Genomic DNA, 27,491 nt, shown 5'->3' on the forward strand with positions numbered 1-27,491 from the left:
GGCAGACTTGAGATACTAAAAAGTTGTGGGTGTGAAGTTTGTTAAATTGAATTTATATCCATGTATTCAATCAATTTTTATTGAGCAGGACACAGGGTCTATTGTCCAGAGAGACTAAAATGAATAAGAGATGGTTCCTGGCTTGAAGGGATTTGCTGTGGCATCTCAAGTTGTAAGTGCTCTCGATTATAGATTCAGAGAACTTTGTAACTGGTGGACTCCATACATAATAGAACACAGAAGACTATAGTTGGACAGGGCCTAGAGCATTTTGCAGAAGATCAAATCTGGGAGGCATAACTAACACATAGGTTTAAAGAAACAATACAAAAAAAATCTTGATGGGCTTGTAGTGTTTTATATTTGGGTTCAAAAAAAAAAGAACCCTCACAAGTACAAAATAAGGGAGGCATGATCAGAAAATTTCCTTCCTTCCTTCCTTCCTTCCTTCCTTCCTTCCTTCCTTCCTTCCTTCCTTCCTTCCTTCCTTCATTCCTTCCTTTTCTCTCCCTCCATCCTCTCTCTCTCTCTCTCTCTCTCTCTCTCTCTCTCTCTCTCTCTCTCTTCTTTCTTTCTTTCATCTTGGGTGTTTTGGTGAACTGCAAGTTCACTATGAGACAGCCAATGAAGTGGTAGCCAAAAATTCTAAAACGATCTTGGACTGCAATAAGGGCACGATTTCCAGAAATAAGGTCATTATAATTCCTCTCTATTTTGCCTGGGCCAAACTATTTTTGGATTATATTATCTTCAGTTATAGGCACCACACAGGATCATAGATTCATAGCTGGAAGGGATCTTAGAAGCCAACTTGTTAACATTCAATCATTTAGTCATGTCTCTCTCTTTGTGGCCCTATGGACAATAGTATACCAGTACTGTCCATAAGCTTTTCTTGGCAAAGATACTGGAGTAGTTTGCCATTTCCTTCTTTGGTGGATTATGGCAGAGATTAAGTGACTTGCCCAGTGTCACTCAGCGAGTGTCTGAGGTTGGAACTGAATGTTCCTGACTCCAGGACTAGAGTTCTATCTATTGAATCACCTAGCTGCCTCCAGAAGATACCTAGTCTGATCTAATTTTACAAATGAGAAAAATGAGGCACAGAGAGGTTGAGAAAAGTGACCATGTTCCTATCAGAGACAGGATTTAAATACAGGTATTTTAGGAAAAATATTGTTAAGCTGGAGAGCATTCACATCTAGGATGTGAAGACCTTCAGATCACATCATACGAGGACTTGTTGAAGTTTAACTTGGAGAAGATTCTGAGGGGATACCTCTTCAGCTATTTTATTCTGTTTAGACCCTGAGGACAGAAGTAGAGAGGTGGGATAGAAGTTGCAGAGAGGTAGAGTTGGATTTAATGAAAGAAAAAAATTCAAAATAATTAGAGCTATATAACAATACAAATATAGTTTGGCCTGCCTCATTGGAGAAATCTGGATGACAACTTTTGATTGTGATCTGGGGGAGGGGATGCATGGAAGTATGGATTAGATTAAAGGGAACCTTTTCAGATTAATGAGTTCTTTCTATTCTCAAATTATTCTAGAGTCATTTGTCTGTTCAAATAAAACATCCCTCCAGTAGGATAGAAGCTAATGAAGGAATGAAGACAGGAGATGTCCCGTTTAAGGAAGAGTGAGTAGGTCAATGACACCGGATCATTTGAACACTTGCAGGAATATAAATTGTAAGAAGACTGAAAAGGTAAGAAGGGGCCAGGTTGAGAAGGGCTTTAAATGCCAAACAGAGAATTGATAGATGCTCCTGGAGATAATAGGGAGTCACTGGAATTGGGGAATGATCACTTATAAAAATCAATTTGTCAGTTGAATGAAGGAGAAGGGAGAGATTGAGATAGGGAGTTTAATTAGTAGGTTTTTGTCCACAGGAGTAATAATGAGGATTTATCTTTGGGTGGCAATTATTTGAGTGGAAAGCAGAGGATTCTATTCAAGACATCTTGTAAAGTAGAATCGACAAGATTGGACACAGACTGGATATATATGGATAAGAATCTGGAGGTTGCAGGTCAAGGTGACTAGGAAGATGCTGAGGAGAGGGGAGAGGGTTAGAGTCGGGGATAATTAATGAGTTCTGTTTTGAACATGTTGAAGACTTAATAAATAGCTAGTGAATAACTCCTTCAGATGAATCTTCCTGACTCCAGGCTAGAGACTTTATCTACTGGATCACCTAGCTGTCAAATACACATACATATATACACATACAGATGTATTATATACACATTTAAGCATACAAACATTCATATATTGGTGCATATATACACTAAGTGTATGTGGGTATCCTTATATGCTTTTCTTACATATGCACTAACCAAATGGAATCCTGGTATGTAATAATAATAATAATAATAATAATAATAATAATAATAATAATAATAATAATAACAGTAATAATAAAAATAGCAGCTCAAATTTTTATAGCTCCTACTATGTATCAGGCACTGTGCTTTACCAATATTATTTCATTAGATTCTTGTAGCTCCCCCTAGGAAGAAGGTGTGATTATTATCCTCACTGCAGTTGAGGAAACTGAAGTGAGAAGATAAGTGACTTGTCCAAGGTCATACAGAAAATATCTGAGGCTGGATTTGGACTCAGATCTTTCTGATTCCTGTTCCTGTGCTCTATCTACTTTGGCCAACTAGCTGCATGTGCCTTTTAAGACACACTCTCTGCTTTTAATATATATATATATCCTCTATAGATTGTCTCTGATCACCCTCCTGTGAATTGTTTAAACTTGGGGGAGTTTGTAACCTATGTGTGTATGGGGGATTTTTTCCCATGTCATTTTATTTGCTATGCCTTTATTTGAGCTAATGTATCCAACCTAACTTGTAAAAGTAACACCTTTGTGGAGCCATGGTTTTGAGAAGAATATGACTCAGAAGACTTTAAATATGAAGTACCTTTTCTTGGGGCCCTTATGTGAGAAAAGGTTGCAAGGTCTAGTACCCTGGTTACAGGAGTCTAGTACCCATATGGTTGTCATGATAATGTACTGCCATGCTTTGTAAACTTTAACACACATACAAAGTATTATACTTGGCTTGAAGGAGGAGATATAGTTGGCTCAATGAGTCCATTCCTACTTCTGGACAATGATGCACACCAAAAGATCTGGGATGCTCAAGTTCAGAAAACAGCAGAAGGATGCAAAAGAGAGAAGCCGAAGCATGTTCTATTGTTAAAATAGTTGGGAGTGGTTGGATAAGATGATCAATCATTTCAATCATGTCCCCCATTTGAGATTTTCTTGGAAGATACTGGAGTGATTTGCCATTTACTTCTCCAATTCATTTTGCTGATGAGGAAACTGAGGTAAACAGGGTTAAGTGACTTGAGGAGGGTCACACAACTAGTAAGTGTCTAAGTTCAGATTTGAACTCAGGAATATATGAGTCCCTGATTCCAGGCCCAGCTCTCTATCCATTGTGCCACCTAGCTGTCTGTAAGGTGACTACTTGTCTCATTGTCATGGGGACCGTTCTGGACCACTTTTCTATTTGAAGGTTTGGATTGGGTATTGCCTATTCAAGGACAGGATCAGGATTGGGGACTTAGGAAGTGAGGAGGGGACAGGACAGAAAACTTGGGACAAGATTCTTCTCTACAGTTTTCTGGTACCCTTCAATGCTTCCACTTTCTTCCATCATTCCCCCATTGTATCTTTTACCGCTCCCTTTCTTTCATCTTTACTTCATTTCCTCTCCCCTCTCTCCCACTCTCTCTATGGCTCTTACTTTAACTCTCTGCCCCTGCCTTTTTTCTTTTTGCTGTCTATCTTTTTCTTTTCCCAAATCTCTGTGCCACTCAGTCCTCTCCTTTCCCTCTCTGAGATGGAGAGGATGGAGTATGAGCCAGGAAGCTGTAAAACCAGATTTCTGCCCCAACTGATGCTGACTCCATGTGTGAACTTGGGAAAATTCCTTGCCCTTTCTGGGCCTTAGTTTCCTTACCTGTCAAATGAAGGGATTGGACTAAGAGATCTCTAAGAACCTTTCTAAATCTGGGAATCTGTGATTAGAAAATTCTAAGAGCCAAGGATGTGAAGGAGCATGAGATGAGGGAGGACCTGTTTCCTCCCTCTCTTTCTCCAGTCTCCTCTTCCTCCTCTGGATTTGCTCATTGTCCTTCAGTCTCTAGGCCTCCTGCCAGCTCTAGCCTCAGGGTGTCAGAATCCTACAGAAAGCAGGAACTTTCCCCAAGGGGGGTTGACCCTGTAATTTCCTGCTCTTCATTTCCTACTCTCTATCTAAACACCCTCCTGCAAATATTTACCTCTGGCTTTGACAGGTGCTGGTGAATGGCAGGATCTGGGATAACTGTCCTCCTTGCCCCATCCTGTCCTGAACTGGGTGACTAAGGACTAGAGGAAGCATCTTCCTTTTTGTCATCCTTACAAAGAAACCTGGGAACCTTAGTGACTCCCCATTGTTTAGAGGAAGGAGAAAGGAAGGAAAAAAATTAAGGACCTACTATGTGCTAAACAATACTTCCCTAATCTCTTTATAAATCTGCACAACTTTGTAAGGGAGGTAGATGTTCCAGCAACAACCTGATGCACAAGTGGAGGCTTTCCAGAAAGAAGCAATTAGTAAAGATTTGCTAATTGAGATGGGGCTGGAGAGAGTCAATAACCTTCAGAAGAGGGCAGAGTGATGGAGGATTAGTTCTGACTGTGGAGTAAGTAAGTGAGGCAAATCAGAAAGAGTAAAGGGTTGACTTTTCATGAACCTATTAGGGGTTTTCTTGGCAAATTCACAGGAGTGAGTTTGCTCTTCCTTCTCCAACTCATTTTCCAGATGAAGAAACTGAGGCAAACAGGGTGAAATGACTTACCAGAGTCACACTGCTAGTAAGTGTCAAGACTGAAAACTGAAAAAGTTTGAGTCGGTGTATATATTTGTGGAGGTTATTTGGGTAAGGATTCCCAGACAATTTGAAGATTTATTTTGGCCAAAGATGCCCAGATGTTTGTGGGTATCTTTAGATAGATTTTTGGGGGGCTCTCTTTTCAATTTAGAAAGAGAGAAAGAAAAGTAGAAGATGGAGATCAAGGTCCTCATCCTGTCTATTCAGTTGGCAATATTGAATGGGCTCTGGATCTTCGTGCAAATCTTTATGGAGTGGAACCAATGTCTGGGACATTTGGGACAGAGCTCTAGCAGATGTTAGATGACTAAAGGGGGCAAGTTCTGAGTCTGAGGAGGAGTGGGGTAGGACAGAAGAAGAGCCAGGACATATGAGTATGAAAATCAGTCAAGCTATCAAGAAACATATATTAAGCACTTATAGATTAGGCATTGTGCTAAGCATTGGGTATACAAAAAGAGGCAAAAGACAGTCCCTGACTTCAGAAAGCCTACAATGTGATGGAGGAAATAACATGTAAACAAATGTACACAAGGCAAGTTGTCGACAGGATAAATAGGAATTAGAAGAAGGCACTGCAATGAAGAAGAGTTGGGGAGGCTTCCTGTAGAGGATGACATTTTAATCGAGAAACCAGGGAAATCAATAGCTGGAACTAAGAATGGAGAGAATTACAGGCATGTGGAGGTGGGGGAGGGGGACAGTATGAGAGAATACCTAGAGCAGAGATAGAGTGCCTTTCCTGGAAGCATCAGCCAAAGTCACAGGATTGAAGAGTCCACAGTGGGGAAAAAAAGGTGTGAGAAGCCTGGAAAGGTTGGAGGGAACTAGGTTATGAAAGACTTTGAATGTCAAATAGAGCATTTTGTATTTTATCTTATATAGGCAATAGGAAACCAGAGTTTACTGAGTCAGGGCAGGGCATGTGTATGGGTGATATGATCTGACCCGTGCTTTAGGAAAATCACTTTAGTGGTTGAATACAGGCTAGATTGGAGTGGTAAGAGACTTGAGGCAGGCAAGCCCACCAGCAGGCTATTGAAATAATAAGGTGTGAGGTGATGAGGGTCTGCTCCTGAGGGGTGAAAAGAAGGGAATATATTTGGGAGATGCTGCAAAGGTGAAATCCACAGGCCTTGGCAATAACTTGGATATGGGAAATGAGAGGTCGTGAGGAATCCAAAAATCACCCCTAGATTGTGAGCCTGAGGGATTGGGAGGATGGTGTTGCCCTACCCCCCCCCCAATAATTGGGAAGGTAGGAGGTAGTATACATTTAGGGGAAAAATAATGAACACAACCCTGACAGTATCCCTAGAATTTGGAGCCAGGATCCCCTCCTCAATGGAAGTATCAATGAAAGTGGTGAAGAATCAGAGGTTGGGGAGGGATCATTTCAACAGCTTCAGGTACTCTTTGGGGTTTTAGTAATTAACAGATTTTCAGGAGGAAGAAAATATGGAATGCTTCATTGTACACGATCTGGGAGGGAGAAAAGACCATTATGCAATTATGGGGCAAATATCCTTGTTTGGGGCCCAAGGTAGGGGTGTGTGATTGTGTTGGTGGAAATAGACAGGTATCTCACTTCAGGTGTTGTAAGGCATAAGATGGTCAATGTTTCTTTTATGAAGTTCAGGGTCATCTGACCAGTTAGATGTTTTTGGGGTTGAACTCAGCATAGGAGATAGGAAGAGTAGAGATCTCTATTGAGCCCCAGATAAGGTCTCAAATCCCTAAGGTGAAGCCATTTGAGATTGCCCATGAATCCATAGCCCCCCCTTTTTTGATACAAGGGGTTTAAGTTGTTTATTTTACAAGATCAGGCAGTAGACTTTTCTCTTCCCCATGAAGAGAGCCCTCCAACTCTGTGAAGAACTTTTGCAATTTTTTTTCTGGGACATCCTTGAAGCCTTAAGGTTCTTTCAAATCCAAAGACATCAAGGAGTGAGGCTACTACTATTCCAATATATGACTAGGGAAGGAGAACTAAAGTATTCTGACTGCCAGAGGGGAGGGATAGGTCTTACAATGTCAGGGGATGATGCTATAAGAGAAATTTCATTAGGAAGGAATAGCTAGAGGAGAGGCTGGGATTTTTTTCAGCCTCTTAAAGCAGGTTTGTTTTATATTTTTAATTAAATAGTTTTCTCAAACCACTATTCCTCTACAAATAGTTAGTCTCTGCCCCACCGCCCTCACTAAACCCTCTTCCTAAACAAAGAAATACAGAAATTTTCCCTGTCTCACAATGTATGGCTCATTCTGTACCTATAGTCTACCATTTGTCTGTTGAAAAGTGGGAGTTCAAATAGAAGTTTAAGAAGAGCTGAAGAAGGAATCCTCAAAGGAAAAGACTTGGGGTAGCTAAGTGGTGCAGTGGATGGAGAAGTCAAGAGGAGCTAAGTTCAGATCTGGTCTTGGACATTAGTTGTGTGACCCTGGGCAAGTCACTTAACTCTGATTATCTCTAAAAGATAAACAAAAAAAAAGACTTCAAATTTGAAGGAGCAACTTCCTTTATTCCTGTGTTCTTAACGTGTGTGTGTGTGTGTGTGTGTGTGTGTGTGTGTGTATGTGTGTGTGTCCTTTGGCAGTCTGAGGAGAACTATGGACCCCCTTCTCAGGATAATAGTTTGTTACTTATATTCATAATCAAAGGAAATGATAAATTTCAGGTAGAGGTTGTTGAAATTAAAGCTATAGTCCCCTCTTCAACTTCAGCAACCATCTGAAATCTATACAATCCATTAGCATTATCATGAATCCCATATTAAGAATACCTCATGTAGTCAAACTACAATGGATAAAGGAAGGGGAAAAAAGATATAACTGAAGGCAAACCATAAAAAGTAGGCTGCTAAACATCAGAAAATAATAGAATGATGTAGAAGAAAGAAACTCATGTAAGAAAAGACTAAAATCAGCATTGTCTGAGAAGGTATATATGATGAAAGGCCATATATATAAACATGTGGAATATGGGAAATTTTCAGTATGTAAGAACCATTGAGGGAATGTCATAAAGTTCATTATGGTGAGTCAGTGGTAAGGAGATATGGAGAGGAAATTCTGGTTGGGAGAGGAAATTCTGGTTGATCCTCTTCTTGGAACTGCCATAGACCCTGAAGAAGCCTCAGATATAGGAGTCTATAGTTGTGATAACTCTTCAGGCTTTAAAAGTCAATAAGCCAAATCAACATGCACATAGCTACTGTATTCTCTGGGGCTATTCTTCTGAAGGCAATTATCAGAGAAGTGGACAGCACTAGCTTTGGAGGTAGGGTGAATATACAGCTGTGGATAGAGAGATAGCCTGGTTCTTGGAATGAATGGATGGAAAGGTGATTCAGAGGCAGAAAGTGAGAAGACCACATGAAAAATAAGAGACTTTGAGTCAATAAATAAGTCTTTGTGGGGACTGTCTGGGCAGAGACCTGTAGGAACTTGAAGGTGTGTTTCTGATTTGTATACCCAGATGAGCAGTGGATCTCTGGAGGACTTGGGTTGTTCATTAGAATAAATCTCAATCTAAGAAGGTTTGGGAGAATGAAAATCAATGAAATTAGGGCAGGCAGGAACCCCCAACATCCCCTAGGATGTACATCTAACCAACAAGAATGAGAGGCTCACTGGGTCTTAATACCAACCTATATAGAATATTTCCAGTTTTGGGGACAATAATGCCAGAGCCCTGGAAGATGTGAAATATCTAAGTGGCACAGTTCTAAGACCCTGTAAGGGAAGGAGGCCACTCAACAGAATGGGAAGGGATGGAGTACAAGAAGATCCAGATCCAAAGCATCTGAGTGTATATGAGAGTGAATCTGTGATAGCAATGATTCTCCCATATCTCCCATGCCTAAATTCTAATGCTGATATTCATAGGACATTCCTTATATTAAGGCAAGAACATACTGATTGTGATGTTATAGATTTGAGGTCAGAGGATTTGGGTCCAAATTCTGTTTCTGCTACTTATGTGACCTTGAATAAGTCCTCCTCTCAGATTTACCTCTTTAAAATGAGACTGGACTATCCCTTCCAACTTTAAATCTATGATCACTTTTAGTTCTAGCATCCTCTGTTCTAAAGTCTTTCCTATCCATGACATGTGATATGTATATAGGATTATGTCTGACTGTATACACATCTCTAAATGCATTTAAGTATACATGTATACTTAAGTATGTGGGTGTATGAGGGAACATGAGCCCCGGGACATGTGGTAGACTAAATGTCCAGATCTATTCAGGAGTGTGACCAGAAGTAGGCTGCTCTTCACCCCCTCTCCTCTCTCCACCACCTAGGGCCTCTCTGAGTCATGTTGGCCCAGTCCCATTTCAGGAACAACCTGCTGCTCTCCAACCCTGCTGAGCCTAGCCCAGTGCACTGCCCAGAGCCCTACAAGTGGAGGCCACTCAGTCAGAATAAACAGTTTTAATTCAGGAGTCTCATTACAGGGATTGTTTACATCTGTTATAAATACACATGACATTTTCTTCTATTAAAAAAAAAAGTTTGGGGGTGGGCAGGGTAGTAGTTTGCAAATCCTTATCACCTTCCGACCAAGTGCAAAGAGAACTGCCTGGCCTGGGCCTCTGGAGACCTGGGTTCAAGTTCTGATTACGCCACTGTGCTTGCTGTGTTACCCTCTAAAAATCACTTCCCCTCTTGAGGCAGCTGTTTCCTCTTTGGTAAAATGGTTCAATTCAACAAACATGATTTACTATGGTGAGGGACCATGTTGGGCACAGTCAATATAATGGGGTAGCTAGAAGGCACAGTGGGTAGAGCACCACCTTAGAGTCAGGAGGAAATGAGTTCAAATCTGACCTCAGACCCTTGATACTTACTGTGTGACCTTGGGCAAGTCACTTAATTCCATTGCCTTGTCCCTCCCCTTCCCCCAAAAAATGAGATCTAAAGAATAAACAAAATCATCTCTGCTTTCAAGGAGCTTATATTCTCCAGGGTATACAACCTATATACAAATAAGTAAATACAACATATATACCAAGAAATCTAAACCATTTTTCAATAGGGAGACAGGACATGGAGTGAACCAAATTTAGTATTCTACCAGTTGGAGATTGGGAAATAATTCATATCCATTCATTGTGGGGCAATTAGAGAGGGGTTCTTAGCCCCATTTTTTTGTTCATGGAGCCTTTGGGAAGTCGTGTGATGTCTTTGACCCCTTCTCAGAATAATGGGTTTTAATATAAGGAAACCAATTATATTGAAATAGTTATTAAATACATATATTTTTAAAGTTGATGAGCCCTAGATCAGAACTCTTGTTGATAATCTCTAGGGTCTCTTACAATTCTAATATTCTATGTTCCAGCTCTAAGCTTTTGTATTCTATCATTCCATGTTTAAGGTCTCTTTCTAGTCCTAATATTCTAGGTTCTAAAATACTCTATTTTAAGGTTCTTCCCAGGTTGAAAAAAATCTATTATCTAAAACCTTTTATTTCCAAAATTCTTTCTAGCTCTATAATTATTTATCTATAATGGAATATGTAGAAACAAGAAATAAAGACATACATGTGCACATATACACACATGTAAATATGTATAGACATACATGTATCTGTATGTATTTGAACTTCTATGTTCTAAGGCTACAATAAGTTCTGAGATTATCCAAATACATAAGATTCCAGGTCCCAGAGTTATGAAACTTAAACTCTGGACATCATAACCAACTTTGTCACATAGCTTCACCAATTTAGCTCCTTCAGTTCCCTCCCTAACTCCTCCCCCGTTTGTCAATAAATCCTAACTAAGCCCATTCTCTAATAGGAGAGAACTTGCTCTGGGAAGGTGGAGGAGATGGGGGCCTCCCACATGAAGTAATGATAGAGACCAACCTTGGGGAAGGAATAGCTAAAGTCTGAATCCCTGGACCTCAGCCTGTGGTTTGATCTTCTAGGGAAAGCCTAGTTAGTGGGGGAAAAGATGTCTCACCCAGTTCAGATTTCAAACTCTAATAAACTCTTTTTCTTTACCCAGGCTCATACCATGGACCAGAAAGCAGATGTTCTTATTGATACTGAATTAGGATAGGTTTAGAGAGTCCTCATATTGGTCATGTAAGACACCAGCCTGGAAGATATGAAGCAATCCAGGTTACAAGGTAGAAAAGGAGTTCCCCTCTCTGTCCCAAAGTGCTCTTCCTCAACCTTCATTGATGTTGCTGATCGTTTTTTGGATCTTGTGATCATAGAACATAGAACATCCAAAATGTAATAACCTTAGAGATGATCTAACACAGCACCCTCACTTAACAGAAGAATGACCTGAAGCCTTAAAGGGAGATATGCCTTGCCTGAGGTCATATAACAAATTATGAACAGAGCCAGGCCTGGATAAGAGGGCGTCTCTGTGTCTCTTTCTCTAGGACAGATTCCTGCTCTTGGGCTCGTCCTCCTCCATCATCATCAATATCATCAATTTTCTTCATCTATGGAGTTGGGTGTTAGAGCTTCAGAAAGCCCATGGACATTCAGCTCAGTGGCAGCATCTTTCCAGTTCAAAAGGCAAAGTGAGTCTTACCCCAACTCAGGATTCTCCTGGGGGCTCATTTTAGATCTCAGAGTTGGACCTAAAAAAAAACCAAAACCAGGACCCCATAAAGAAACACATCCAAGGAGGGTTCTCTGCTCCAGGGTCTGCTTAGGCAGTACTTCCAATTTCTGTTGATCAGGTTTACTTCCCTGATTCTGGTTTTCCATAGTTCTCTGTTGCCTCTGACATTTCTTCCCCTGCAGACGGAGCACCAGGAGGAATGAATTTTCACTGTTTCGAGTCACAGGGATTTTCCAGGGAGGAAATGTAGAGCTAGGCAATCCCTCAAAGGCAGAATCAGCTTTCTAAGTAGGAGGAGTAGGAAGATAGTCACTCCTTTGGTGTAAATTGGGGGCTACTGGGAAATTTCCCTGCTTTAGTACAGGGAGAACATTCTGATCTGACACCTCAGGTAAAAAAGAATTCTTAGAAGTTTAAGATCCTGGAATAGCCTTGAAGTCTTTAGACAGTCAACAAGTACTTGTGAAATTGTTACTATGGACTTAGCTACTGGTACAAATAAAGCAAAAGCATGGTGCCTCCTTTAAGAAGCTCCCATTCTGGGGGCGGCTAGGTGGTGCAGTGGACAGAACACGGGCCCTGGAGTCTGGAGGACCTGAGTTCAAATTTGACCTCAGACACTTAGTAATTACCTAGCTGTGTGGCCTTGGGCAAGCCACTTAACCCCATTGCCTTGCAAAAAAAAAAAGAAAGAAACTCCCATTGTAATGGAAGAAACAACTTGCATACATACGTGTACAAGATAGATACAGTATCAATGGAAGGTAATCTCAGAGGGAAAGCATTGGTAGTGAAGGAGGGGGCAAGCAAGGGCGGGGAAAGGTCTCCTGCAGAAGGTGGGATTTGAACTGTCTTAAAGGAAAACAGAACATGAATATGAGAAGGAGCATTTCAGACATGGCCAAGGAGGAACTTCTAGAGAAGTTACTAAGTGAGTAGAATTTCTGGAGTAATATCCTAGGGCCTCAGAGAAGGACAGGGCATTAGAACATCAATAATTAATTTTCAATGGCATTGAGTTGGGAGATGGGTTGTCCCACTGAAGAAGAGCAAAGCATCTGAGCATCTTGGGATGCAGGGATGGGAGTGAGGAAAGCACCAAGATTAGGAAAGCAGGAACTGAAGAAAGGTTGTGGATTTTTTGAAATATGAACTTTGTGATATCTCTTTTGTCAACCTTGCTCAGGAAGTCAGAGGAGGCACAGAGGAATATAGGACTTCAGAGCTAGAAGGGATCTTAGACATTGTCTAGTTCGGTGTCTTCATTCTACAGATGGGGAAGCTGAGGTCCTAATTTATGACATGCTGATAGTAATTAGGAGAGTCTGGATTAAAACCCAGGTCCACTATACTTCATATATGGTGTTCTTTCCAATGTGCCACATATGAAGTCTGCTTCTGGCCCAGGAGGAACTTCTAGAGAAGTCACTAAGTAAGTAGAATTGCTGGAGTAATATCCCATCCTAGGACCTCAGAGAAGGACAAGGCATTAGAACATCAATAATTAATTTTCAATAACCATTTGATTTTTAGCAAGTTGGATTGTAACAAATTTAGGGTTCAGCTGATGACCAATTTACCCCATAGTTTGTTCCTGGGATTCTCTAGAGAAATTACATAGACTAGGGGGATAGGTTTTGATCTTTTTTTCCCTGTTATCCTGGATCTCTGTGGCAGTTTGATGAAGCCTAATGATCTCATATCAGAATAATGTAAAATTCATAAATTAAAATATACAAGATTACAAAGGAAACTAATTATATAAAAATAAAGATGCAATTCTTTTCCTTTGCTAATATTTTATTTAAAATTTTTGCATCAATATTCATTAAGGAAATTGTTCTATAATTTTCTTTCTTGCTTTTAGCTCTTCCTGGTTTAAGGATCAGCACCATATTTGTGTCATAAAAGGAATTTGGTAGGATTCCTTTTTCACTTATTTTTCCAAATTGTTAATATAGTATTGGAATTAATTGCTCTTTAGAAGTTTGGTAGAAGTCATTTGTAAATCCATCTGGCCCTGGAGCTTTTTTCTTAGGAATTTCGTTGATGGCTTATTCAATTTCTTTTTCTGAAATGGATTTTTTTTAAAGTATTTTATTTTCTCTTCTGCTAATCTGGGCAATTTGTATTTTTTGTAAATATTCATCCATTTCACTTAGCTTGTCAGACTTATTGACATAGAATTGGGCAAATTTTTCTGAATTATTGCTTTAATTTCTTCTTCATTGGTGGTAAGTTCACCCTTTTCATTTTAAGTAGTTTGGTTTTCTTCTTTCATTTTTAAAATCAAATTAACCAAAGATTCACCTATTTTGTTGTTTTTTCATATAACCAATACTTAATTTTTTTTGCTATTTCAATAGTTTTATTACTTTCAACTTTGTTAATTTCTCCTTTGATTTTTCAGGATTTCTAATTTGGTATTTAATTGAGGATTTTTAATTTGTTCTTTTTCTAATTTTTTTAAATTGCATACTCAATTCATTGATCTCCCCCTTCTCTAATTTATTCATGTATACATTTAGAGATTTAAAATTTCAGGGACTGCTTTGGTTGTATCCCATAAGTTTTGGTATGTTCAGTTCTTTTCCCCATCCAAATTCACCAGATTCTCTGAAGTTTACTCCTGGGGATTTCTTTAAGATCAAGATGTTTGAATGCAGTGAAATGAGTGTTGAATTCAATATCAGAAGACCTGGGTTTGTATCCCTGACTTTTTAGCTATGTGACCGTGATATACTAGTCCTTCTCCCTTCTTTGAGCCTCTGTTTCCTTGCCTGTAAAATGAAAGGGTTTGACTAAATTATCCTTAAGGTCCCTTCCAACTCCAAATTCTATAGAAGAAACATTGGTGAGTATGTACTACAGTACTCCTTCCCTTCATCAATGAAACCTGATTATTTTTGGGTGGGGCAGAGTTCATAGGTGCAGAGAATAAAATAACTAACATTTATATAATACTTTAAGTTTTGCAAAGTGCGCTATATATATTATCTCCTATGTTCTTTACTATGACTCTGTTCCTTAACATGACTCTATTATTATCCTCATTTTGTAGATGAGAAAACAGAGCAAGACATTGGTTATGTTGCTTGCCAAGGGTCATATAACTGGTATCTGAGGCAAGATTTGACTTGGGTGTTTCTGACTCCAGGTCTAGGGCTCTATCTTCTGCATCACCTCCATGTTATCTAAGACATGGCCCATTTAAGCTAAAACTCAAAGGCTTTATTTGAGAAGGAGGTAGGCTGGAAATGCAGTTAGGAGGAGACAGTGGACAGTCTCCTCCTCTCAAAGTTCCTTTTACCTATACTGAGCTCAAAGAGATGTCTCAGATCCAGGTTGGGCAGATTCTAGACCAATATCTGGGCCAAGGCCTTACCATCAGTAGAGGTGGAGTTTGCCAGATTGAGGCATGTGCACCTGTCCAGCTCTAAGGGTACCAAGTAGGTAGAGTCAGAAGTTCTCACTGGAGACCCCACTTGAAACTCCCTCAGTGATTCCTCCTTTTATTCAAGTGGGTTGAGGAGACACACATAGGAGATCTAGTCTGGGGGCTACCATCATCAGGCAGGACAGCCCCAGCTGGAAGCTAATGCTTAGGATGAAAGGAGGTAATGATGTTTAGTGGAAGGATCCTTTGGTTTGGAGCCAGAAGATCTGTGACCTTGGGTAAATTACTTCTCTGCATCCCAGCTTTCTCTTCTTAAAAAAATGGGGACAATCATCATCATTGATAATACTGAGCATTTATTAAGGATTTACTGTATTCTTATACTGTGCTAGACAGAGTTTTTCTCCTACCACCCTCCCAGGCTGTTCTAAAGCTCAGATAAACAAGATGGGAAAGTGTTTTTGAAAAGCTTCAAGTTCTATGTCAATGAGGCATAGAGAACATTTTTATATATTCACCCTGAAGTGACTGTGAATTGTACCTTTTTCTTTTTTGTTCATTCCCTTCTTATTTTTATTTTCCTCCTTTCCTTTCTCCTTTCTTCCTCCACTTATCTCCCCCCCCCATTCTCCCCTTCCTTTGCCCATGGTCTATGGGGGTTTAGGGAAACTGTCTCCAGATACTGATTAACTAAGTAGGGAATGTCCAGAACTAAAGAGATAATTGTTAATTAACTACTGGGTCCCCAGGAAACACTATTAATAGGATTAAGTAGCTAAATCCTGTGCCCATTTACCCTGGGCAGAAGTGTCTCTATGTATCTGATGACCTTAGTAGCACAGGCTGCTCTTACCCTCTCTACTCCCCTATGAGGTAGGAAGGTCAAGCATTATTATCTTCATTTATAGATGAGGAAACGAAGTCCTGGGAATTTGAATGGACTTGTCTGAGGTCATACATGAAGGCAGAGAGGAATGGAGGTGGATGTCCCACCCTGGAACCATCCTTAGGATGTCATCAGAGTGCAAGTAGGGTCATAGGCTCCAGAGTTGGGAAGAGCATATCTGAGCTCTTATGAGCTTAGAGCTCATCTGCATCAACTCTCTATTTTACAGATGAGGAAACTTTTCAGCTCCAGATAAGTGGAGACTTGACTAAGGTCACATAGATAGTCAAGAGTAGAGTCCAAACATGAACCTAAGGCCAGTGACTCCAATTCCAGGACTTTCTCTATGACACCTTGTTCATTCTTTTGGCCTCTCTTCTGACTCCTGACTACAACTGGGGCCCATCTGCCAGGGCACGGGAACAGGGGACAATGGCATTGTGGATGGAACCCTTGGAGCTCTTGTGCATGCTGATGACTTCCCCACTGGTCTGCTCTGGTTCACTCCTATGGAAGAGGCCCCGGACAGTGGCCTGGAAGCTGTTGGTCACAAAACAGTAGACAATGGGATCCATGCAGCTGTTCAGGCTGCTGAGGGTAATGGTGACATGGTAGGCCACAAGACTCGCTTCTTTGGATATGGCTTGAGGATGGAGAGAGACAACCAGCTGGCGGGCATGGAATGGTGTGAAGCATACCAAAAATATGACAAGGACAGTAAGGAGTAGCTGTACGGCACGCATCCGCCTCTCCCGACTCTGATGCATGAGATTAGGCTTGGAAAGTGCACACATGATCCTCCCTGTGAAAAAGGTGATAATCACCAGAGGCAGGAAATATTCAAAGACTGTCAAAGCAAAGAGGCGGCAGCAGGAGCCCCCCTGGACTGCTATAGTAAGGACGGAGAAAGTCACTACCACGGCGAAGACCCAGATGAAGACACAGATGCCTTTGGTACAGCTGGGGTTCCTCCATTTCCTTGAGGCCTCCAGTTGAACAATGGCCAGGTAGCGGTCTACACAAATGCAGGTGAGGAAGAGGATGGAGCAGTACATGTTGACAAAGTAGCTAAAGACATGCACCAAAGAACAGTTATGGCAGTCTTGAGCCACATAGTAGATAATGAACCTCGTGGGCAGTGACAGGCCCACCAGCAGGTCTGTCACCACCAGGTTGATGGTGTAAATGATGGAGGTGGTCTTAGTCTTTGTGCGGAAACAGAAGACGTAGAGGGCCAGGCTATTGAGTGCCACACCAACTAGGAAGATGGTCCCATTGACAGCCAGCAGGGCTACCCACAAACTGGGAAAGCTGTCGTGGAGATCCTTGTCAAAGAGTGAGAATGCATAGAAGAATTGGTTTTCTTCTGTGCTACTGTTGACTGGAGTTGTTGCATTGGGACTGGCAAGAAGGAGGGAGGGCTCTTGAGGGGAGGAGGATGTCATGATGGCAACCAAAACCTGTAAGGAAAGCAAGGAGATTGGTAGAAATATGAACCCATGATGCAGGGAACAGAAATATGGACCCAGTACATGGTAAATGGGGTTTTGTCCCAGGGTGCTAATTTTTTTTTGGGGGGGAGACAATGACAAATAATATTGCCTCATCTAGTTTCTCAAAGTCCTTCTCTAGCCCAAAAATTAAGTGGCACAGCTAACAACTCTTAGGATCTCATTGCTGTGTTTCCCCATCCCAAGACTGTCTTGTTCCACAACCAGCTCAAACTTCACTCCACCCCATTCTTAACTAGTTTTGCCCTTGAAAAAAAAGAAAAGAAAAGCCATTAAAAAGCATTATCTCAAGGCAGTTAGGTGGTGCAGTAAATAGACCACTGACCTGGGAGCCAGGAGGACCTGAGTTCACACCCAACCTCAAACACTAGTTGTGTGACCCTGGGCAAAATACTTAATCCTGATTGCTCCCCACCCCAAAAGAATCATGTCTAACTATTCCTTGTCTAAAAAGGAGGATGAAGCCTAGAAAATGGAAGTAAGTTTTCCAAAATCACCCAGAGAATCTATGATAGAAATGGGAATGAGATACAGGTCCAATGGTGCCTATTTTAATGAAAAAATAGACCTAACAGACAATCAGCCTAGATACATAGGATCATAGTAGTTCCTTAAAAATCATGGGAAATCCAGTGTGGTGTGTGGAATGGAGGAGCAGGGTTTGAAATTGATAAGACCTAGGTTCAAATGTGACCTGAACCTTGCTACCTCTGTGGCCATAGGCAACTGCTTTAACTTCTCTAAGTCTTAATTTCTGCAACTGTGAAGCTGGTGTAATAGCCCTTGGTAGTTCTGAGAATCAAATGATATCACACTTATAAAAAATCTCTTTGCTGACCCTATTTGAATGTCAGTTGTTATCTTATTCAATGCCATGCTTTTACAGATGAGGAAACTGAGGCACAAGGGACTTACTCAGAGTCATGTGACTAATAAATGGCAGAGCTGGTGTGTGAACACATAGCTGACTCCTAATGCTGAGCCTTTCCCAGTCTGGCTTATTGCTGCTGGTGGCAACCATATGGGACAATTTGGTTCCAAATTCCCTTTTTTTTCCCCTGTCTCCAAAGCCTACTAGTCTTGTGACCCTGAGCATGTAAATCATCCCTTTCAGTCACAGTTTCTCTCTCTCTGTAAAACCACAATAATAATTGCATTACCTCTCTCATTTGTTGTGAATAAATCTTAAAATACCATTTTTATTGGTTATTATTTTTTTAAAAATACCATTATTTTTTCCCTTTGGTTAATCCCATCCCACTCTTGTTCAGTCCTTTTCTCTAGGATTATAAAATTCTCTTAGGACACCTCCAGAGCATCTATTCCAATCCTTGAAGGAATCTCCTCCATAGCATCCCAGGAGCCCAGTCTCTCTCATAAACCAGCCCATCCCTTTCTTGGACAGTTCAGAGGATTACCAAATTCTTTCTTTTTTGTTAACCTTCTGTTTAATTTTCACTTGGCCACTTGGAGGCACAGTGGGTGGTGGTGGGGAGTACTAGATCCTGAATCAGGAAGACCTGAGATCAGATCCTGCTTTAGATGCTTTTTCCTGTGTGACTGGGAGCAAATCACATAAATCACTGCCTGCCTCAATTTCCTAATCTGAAAAAAATGAGGATAATAATAGCTCCTTCCCTCCAAGGCTGTTGTGAGAATCAAAGGAGATCATAGTTGTGAAAAAGCTTTGCAAACTTTAAAACACTATCTAAAATACTATAACTTATATTGTTTCTGTTAAGTGATGCGATTTAAAATTCAAGTCATCTCCATAACCCTGCCTCAAATTCCTACTGCTCATATTTCACAAGTCAATAAACTGTGACCCAGAAGGATAGTGACTTGTCTAAGGTCACATAACTTTTGGGGACCAAAATGAGCCTACAACTCAGGGCAATGACCATTCTTTTGCATCTTACCCTGATGGGGTCATGTGGAATGTTATATTCACTTCTGGGTGCCATGGTTTAGGAGGGACATTGGCAAACTGGAATCAGTCCAGAAAAGCAAGATCAGGGTGGGAAGGGGGAGTGGAAACCATGCCATACATGGATAACTCGAAGGAACTAGGAACTTCTCCTTAATAAGGCAAGAAGTAGGAGAGAGCCAATAAGAATAATATTGTACTGCACCTGAAAGACTGAGGAGGAAGAAGCAGGATTAGGATTATTCTGTTTAAACTCAGAAGGGAGAACTAGGAGTAGTGGGGAGAAGTAATACTGAGTCAGATTCTCATTTTCAATTCAGTCCGATTCAGCAAGTGATTGTTAAGCAACAGCTATAGGCTCCGCACTGAGGGGCTGGGGACACTCATTGAGCGGATCTCTCCATGCCCCCCTGAAAGGAGCTCTCTTCCAACTCTTAAGAGAGATTCCCAGTCAAGGAAGTCATGACTAGGACTAAGGCTTGTCCAGAAGAGCAGATGGAATGAGAACTTCGGCTAAGAAGAACCAAAGACCATGTTCTCAGACAGTCTGGGCGTCATTCAAATAAACCCAGGGTCTCCATCTCTTGGCCCCCACCCCTGGGTCTAAATACTTGCAGCAGCTGGCCTAAAGGTTGTCCAGTTCCTCCTAGCTTCTCCTGGGCCCTCCCACACTCCCCAGAGTCTCTGCCTCCCACCCTGGGAATGACTTGGAGCTCTGTTTATGTTGCAGCCTGGTGGTGTTTAAGCTCCCTCCTGTGATCGCTTCTTTTATTTATAAACCAAGGGTTAAATCAGAGCCTTCCTTGCAGTAGGGACCTGGCTGGCTCAGTTCAGCCAAATAAGGAGTTTTCTTGCTTTTTCGGGGAGAAATCATAAAGGATGTTGGGGGAAAGAGTGAAACCAGGGTCTCCCTGCCTTCCTTCCCAGGGAAGACTGGCTGGGGAAGGAAAAGAAGGGAGGGCAGCTCCCTAAAGAGGCAGCCCTAGTGGCCCCTCTGATTTACCCAGGTAGGTGGTCTGGGAGAATCATAGAATCTTAGACCTGGAAAGGACCTTACAAGACATCACCTACAAGATTATCCATAAGGATCAATGCTAGTCTTTGCTTGAAGATCTCCATTGATAGGGAACTCCCTATCTCTCTAGGTAGTCCAGTTCATAAAAAGGCTCTATTGAGAGAGGAATAAGGAAGGGGAGAGGGGAAGGAAGGGGTTCATACTTTCTCTCAAAAAAGGTGGGGGGTCAGCTTTAGTACCATTTCCTTTAGAAAACATCTCTGGACTCTGATGACATGGATTGGAATTCTATTCTGGTCATGCGAATTTTGTTATAACTACCTCTTAGTATTGCCTAAAGAAACATGAAGATGATGATGATGAGGTTTGTCCTTTGTTATCAAAGAAGATCATGACATCAGGGACGTCATGATAAGCAAGTGAATTAAACTGGAGTGAGGGAAGGTTATGCTAAGTCACCAGTCTCACTTTCTCCTCCAGAACCACTGTTGTCTGATGGCCAGATATGAATCCTAATGACTAGAGGTGACAAGGTCATACAGTAAGTGTCCAGTGTCTGAGGCCAGATTTGAACTCAGGTCTCTTGACTCCAGGGGTTCTAGGGAAAACAAGTGAAGCTCATGAATGCAAAAGTGTTTTGGAAATACAAGATATATATATATATATATATATATATATATATATATATATATATATATATATATATACATATATATATATATGTATATATAAAATACAAAAGAGATGAATACATAGATGCATATATCCATATACACATACATATATATAATACAAAAGACATAGATACATACATAGATACACACACACATACTTACATAACACATATATGTATATATGTATGTATGGGAGGGTCCCAGTTGGGCAGATGAAGTTGGGTCTCAGAGTCAGAAGGCCTTGGGTTTAAGCCCCAGCTGCCATTGAAACCTAAACAGCTCTCAATGCTCCCAGGGAAATTCTCTCTTAATTAGTGAGCAGCTACTGACCTACTTTGGCAAAGAGAGTCTCTTCTTCTGGGAGTTTCTTGCATCTCAGTTCCAGTCCAAAATTGGGAGCAAGATGGTTGGAATTATCAAATGGAAGTCCTGGTCTTGAATCTGTGTTCTGCTACTTACTGCGGTGGGTTACAGTTTCCTCTCTAGATTGTCCCTCCCAGTTCTAATATTCCAGGAGATGCAATGTAATCTATTGCTATTGTGTTTATCATTGTTATTATTTTCATAATTATTGCTATTATTATATCATTGTTATTATTTTCATTCCTCTGCTAAAGAACTCACAGTGGATCCCTATTTTCTAACCCACCAAGTCCAAACACCTCATTTTGGCATTCAAGTTCCTTCATGGTCTGACCTGAGGCAGGCTATGTCTCTTTTTCTCCCACAATTTCTCTACAAGGATAGTCTACTCTGGGGAAGATATGAGGCTCAAGTTCTGCCTCATCTGCTGTCTCCCCCCCCCCCACTGAGCATCTCTGCTAGGCCCAATTTGTCTCCTGAAACTCATAAACTCATATCTAACCTCTGGGCTTTTAATCATGCTGTTTACCTGATCCTCAATTTCATTTTCTATAAATTGAACTTGGGGGTATATATAGAATATGTAATCTCTGTGGTCCCTTCCAAATCTTACACAGTTATCCCTTTCATAATGCAGTGGTTAGGGGCATAGTGCCCCCACAAACTGGAAAATCTGTATAAAATTTTGCCTTCCCTTTGTACAAGAGGAGAAGTCCGAATGATTATGGTATTAAAATATAAAATGTTGATATTATACAATACCATACATATAGTTTGTGCATTTCTGAGTTTCTAAACATTTTTTCTAGGCCATATGATAGCTTTTTCAAGTCCTCTGCAACTTCTATAAAACTCCCTCAAAATTTCTATTTAAATTTTTATGTCAACCTAGCAGAACCCTGATGGGGAAAATCACCATGCTGGAAGGGATACCTGCATTCTATTAAAATACTTCCCCTTTCCTCCAAAACATCTCTTACTTATTCTTCAAAGCCCCATTTAAACTCACTTCCTCTAAGAATTCTTCCCTGAACCCTCCCCTACAAAGTGATCCTTCCGTTCCTTAGAATTAACTAGTTTGTTATATAGCCCTCACATTTGTTGATATATTGTTTTGAATTTGTCTCTTTTCTTCTCAGTTCCATTGAGAAGTCCTCAAAAAAAAAAAAGGGACTGTATCTTCTCCCTCTCTTTTATATCCCTTTAGTGCCCAAAACAGAGTTGGGTCCCCAATTTGATTTTGTATCTGTGTCTTATTTACCAAATAGAATTTAAGTTTCCTGAGGGCTGGGCCCCTAAACTCTCTATCCACCCACAGCACCAAGCCCAGAGAGCTGCCTTTAATAGGTGATTGAGACATGTCTACTGAATGAACAAACATTTTTTGAGCACCTTGTTGAACTCAATAAATGACAAAGGAGGTTCACAACTCATAGAATGTCAGAAGAGACCTTGGAGAACATCTGGAACCCTCTGATAAAATGGAGGGTCAAAGAACAAAGACTTGCCCAAAGTCACCTAGCTAGCTACCTGTGACTGAGTCAGGCAAGATGATTAAGGAGGAGGGCTCTCTGGTTCCAGTTTCAGGACTTTCATTCTTATACTGTACTGCCTTTCATGTCACCAAAGAATTTACAATTTCCCTGGGGTCTAACATGGATGCAGATAAGTATCTGTGTAGGATGTTTTAGGGGAAAGACTCTTTTTTTCTCTGAGAAAGAAAATCTGAAGATGGAAAGTCATCCAAGTGTTTCTTGGAGAAAAAAAAGATAAATATTTCCTAGTCACTTGTCTGAGCCTTGACCCTTCTGATTTTGATATTAGATCCTGATCCTGATGAAAAGCAATCCTGACCATGGTTCCAGACTGAGTCCTCACCTCAATCAAAGACTGAACCTTGACTTTGACCATAGTTCCACAGACTGAGAAGCCCTGACCTTGATATGAAGAGGAAGGGAAGGAAATAAGCATTATTAAGCACCTATAAGTGTTTTGAGCAGCTAAGTGGCACAGGGCAAATAGATCTACAGTCAGGAAAACTCATCACCTTGAGTTCAAATCTGGCCTTAAACACTTTCTAGCTGTGTGACCCTAAGCAAATTGCGTAACCTTCTTTCCTTTGTTTCCTCATCTGTAAAATGGACCAGGGAAGAAAATGGAAAACCACTCCAGTAGCTTTGCTAAGAAAACCTCAAATAGGGCCATGAAGAATCAGACACAATTGAATGAAAACATATAAAGGTTTTACAAATATTATCCCATTTTATCTTCACAACAATCAGAGAAGGTGGGTGCTATTATCCTGATTTTACAGTTGAGGAAACTGAAGCAGGCAGAAATTGTGCCCAGAGGACACAAAACTAGTAACCATGGCCAGATCTGAATTGATTACAGACCTGAGGTCCTATCACCTAGCTGCCAGAAACTTTAACCAGTCATAGATTGAACCTTATCATGTACCAAACTGAGCCTCATTTTCATGCCTCTTGGTCTTCCTCTATGGACGTAGGTCTCTGAGTTTCTGCTTCTGTCTCTGGATCTCCCTCTGCATGTGTCTCTCTCTTTTCCAACCTCCCTTCCCAGGTCTCTAAATATAGCCTTGGTATTGGCATTTGGGGAAAATAAAAAGGGAATTTGCCATCTTGTTTTTGGGAGGCCAGAACTGCTTCCCAGGCACTTGGCTACTTGCCGAAGCTTGTCTGAGATTTATGATGTGTTAGAAATGCCTCTTCTCCATGGTCTTCACCAGCCCCCTTCCCTTTCTGGAACAGTTTTTCTCAGTTTTAGGGTAGATTAGTGAAGAAGTTCCCCAACAAACACAGGGAGTTTTAAAGAACTTGAGTGATATGAGAGGGAAGAGGAGTTGGAACCCCCAGTCTGAAAAGGAAGACCAAGAACTGCTGTAAAAGAACCCTTAATCTGAAGAGGTGACACAGCTTCTGATTTCAGGGTGTTCTCATCTGAAGAAGAGGAACAGCCCTTGGTTTATTGTTTTTAGGGTTTTTTGGGAAAGGCAAATGGGGTTAAGTGGTTTGCCCAAGGCCACACAGCTAGGTAATTATTAAGTGTCCGAGGCCGGATTTGAACCCAGGTACTCTTGACTCCAGGGCCAGTGCTTTATCCACTGCTCCACCTAGCTGCCCCCAGCCCTTGGTTTAAAGGGGAAATTCTGTCCTAGTTCTTAGACAGGTAATCATCTCCAAGAACAATGGTCATTTCCAACTGGATGTTCCACCAACTCAACATATTCCTCATCTTTCCCACAAAACCTGACCCTTTTTAAAATTCTCTACTTCTGTGTAATAGAGGAAAAACATCATGACACAATGGGTAGATCACTGAACTTGGAGTCAAGAAGCCTCCTGCCTTTTACACTTATAATCTGTATGACTCTGAACTTCCATTCTGGTACTTGTAATGAGAAGATTAGATTAGATAGATTCTAAGACCCATCCTTTTTCAGCCCTAAACCCTATGTATCTTTGATCCTAGAATCCTCCCAGTGACCTGTGCCTCAGAGTTATCTTTGAGTCTTTCCTCTTCCTCATTCCCTATATCCAATTAGTTACTAAGTAGAATAAGGGGGACCTCTATGAATTAATTAAATATTTGACCAAATATACCCCATCAATGATTTTATAAATATCCAAATAGCCCTTGGCAGAAAAAAGGTTCCCCAACTCTGAAGTAGAAGGGTGTTGGGTTGGAAAGATCACTGGTTATAGAGTCAGAAAATCTGAGTTCAAATCCAGTCTATACCACTTCCTTCCTGTGTGATGCTGGGCATGTGATGCTGAGACTGGTCCAAGATGAATTTCCTCATCTGTAAAGTAAGGGGTTGGATTCAGTGAAGTTCTTTCTAGCTCCAAGTCTTTGACCCTATAATCCCATCTTTTATTTTTTTGGACCTGTGATTCCATTGCTGTATGGAGCTCCCTAGTGAAGAACTCCCTCCCCCCTTCATGAATGCAGATCTGCAAACATTTGGTCTTCATATTATGGTCTTAGAGAGTTGACTAGGACATTGAAAGGATAGGGAATTTGCCTAGGATTATAAAGCCAGTATATGTCAGAAGGGGGAATCGAGCTCTCTACTGGCTAGTCCATGTTTCTCATCTAAATTATATTATTCTTGTGTATGTGTGTGTGTATAAATATATATATATATATATACATATATCATATATATGTATATAGTATATCCTCTCACAGGAAGAGATAGTGTCCTTGTTCATCATACTATCCTTGCTCATCATTCTATTTTCAATACAAAAGACAGTAATTTGAACCTAAAAGTAAAATAATTTTTCAGTAATGTCTTTGTGACCCATTTGGAGAGATAATGGCTGATTTGCCTCAGCCCATTTTATTGAGGAACTGAGGCAAGCAAGGTTAAGTGATTTGCCCAAAATCACACAGCTAGTAAGTGTCTGAGGTCAAATTTGAACTCGTGAAGTTGAGTCTTTCTAATTCCAAGCCCAGTGCTCTATTCACTTGCCACCTAGCTGCCCTAATTTGGATCTAATAGACTCTTTGTGGGTTTTTTCTAGGTTTTTGCAAGGCAAATGTTAGGGTTAAGTGGCTTGCCCAAGGCCACACAGCCAGGTAATTATTAAGTGTCTGAGGCCGGATTTGAACTCAGGTACTCCTGACTCCAGGGCTGGCACTCTCTCCACTGTGCCACCTAGTGACCCCTAATAGACCCTTAATAAATATTTTTGAATAGACAAGATGATAATGAAATGGGTTGGAAGAGAATCCAAAGAGAATCATTTAAAATGAGAGCCAATTGACCCTTCCTTCAAAGATTCCCTAGTCTGATCAAAGAAAATCCAGTCTTTTGGAGTTCTCACAACTCAGTGGGATCTGAGGCCCTTCCTGGTTTCCCAAAATTCTGGTGTAGCCTTGTTGAGAGAAAAAAGTCAGAGCCTGTGGCTTGGAGCCAGTTGGTCGTGGGCCCAGCCAGGGAGTAGGCTGATTCCATGGTTCCTGAAGCACCCAAGATATTGTTGGTGCTCTCTGATGCAAATATAGCCTAGAGTAAACAAATTTCAAGCAGGGGCTCTGTTTGGCCCCTACCCAGAACTTCCCAGTAAGAGCATTAGGAGGGATTTGGAGACCACATGACCTGAACTGTGGGATGCCAAGAAGGTCCTCCTAGTCCTAAATACTTACCCTCTAAAGGAAAGAACACTAATTCCATCTAGATCACTAACTTGCTGTGTGACCTTCAGCAAATCACCTCTCTGAGCCTCAGTTTACACACCTATAAAAGGAAAGGGTTAGATTGGAGGATCTCTAAATTCCCTTCTCGATCTAATATTGTTATCAATACATGAGAAACTTCTTCCCATTGAGATGTTGGGGACTGAATGTGCTCCCTTCTCCGGAGAGATGAGTATTTTGTCATAGGGGTATGGGAAGGATAATGTTTAACCCAAAGGGATAAAGGATGAATGATAGAATTTCAAGAAGAATAATAGCAAATATTTTCATAACCTAGAAGTTTCTAAATTTGTTTCCATAATCCAATAGCCAGGGGCTGAACCGTGATGTTTAAGAAATGCTCCCACATTCCCCAACCAAAATGTTTTATATCCATTTTTCTCTCTAGTTCAAGATTTCAGAGGCTTCTGATAAGCATCAATAATATTTTTGGGTACTTTGTAAATTGGCACACTCCCTGAATGTGCCGTTGCATAGCTCTTCCATGCCACAAAATTGTCTTCTCTCTTCTGGGAAAATGTTTGGGGAAGTGGGCACTTTAGGAAATCTGTTAGGGGGATGACTCAGGTAGCAACTGGGTTGTGAGATGCCTGAAGGATAGGGGATGTGTTTTCTTCTTCCCCTCTGCTTAAGGCTTAGTCTCTCTCAAACTTTCATACTTTCCTTTGGTACAAATCTAGAAATGCAAGATGTTGGGAGCTGGAAGGGCTCTTGAGACATGGAACACTGAATGTCAGAGATGGAAGATTCCTCATTATTGCTAGAAATCATCTTGTTAGAAATCAAAGGAATCTTAGATCACCAAATCTAGAATGGTAGAATGAGAAAGGACATAGAATATAAAATTTTAGAGACTGAAGGAATTTTGAAATATAAAATGTCAGAGTTGGAAGAAACCTCAGAATAACAGAAATCGCCTTAGAATGTCAGAACTGAATGTCATTGTCATTTAGTTCAATGCCCTCATTTTACAGTTGAGGATACTAAATC

General features: G+C 40.8%; 1 protein-coding gene across 3 annotated transcripts in view; it reads right to left on the bottom strand.

Annotated features, from left to right (window-relative positions):
- Positions 1-8,603: 8,603 nt before the first annotated feature.
- Positions 8,604-27,491, bottom strand: part of GPR20 (G protein-coupled receptor 20) — a 39,336-nt gene continuing 20,448 nt past the window's right edge. For all 3 annotated transcript variants that reach the window (XM_074202773.1, XM_074202771.1, XM_074202772.1), the window contains one exon: positions 8,604-17,245. In XM_074202773.1, coding sequence (XP_074058874.1) covers positions 16,175-17,230 — 1,056 coding nt within the window. In that variant the 5' untranslated portion in view covers positions 17,231-17,245 and the 3' untranslated portion in view covers positions 8,604-16,174. The remainder of the gene's footprint in view (positions 17,246-27,491) is intronic.

This window comes from Macrotis lagotis, chromosome X, assembly GCF_037893015.1.
Source record: "Macrotis lagotis isolate mMagLag1 chromosome X, bilby.v1.9.chrom.fasta, whole genome shotgun sequence".
NCBI classification, from domain to species: domain Eukaryota; kingdom Metazoa; phylum Chordata; class Mammalia; order Peramelemorphia; family Peramelidae; genus Macrotis; species Macrotis lagotis.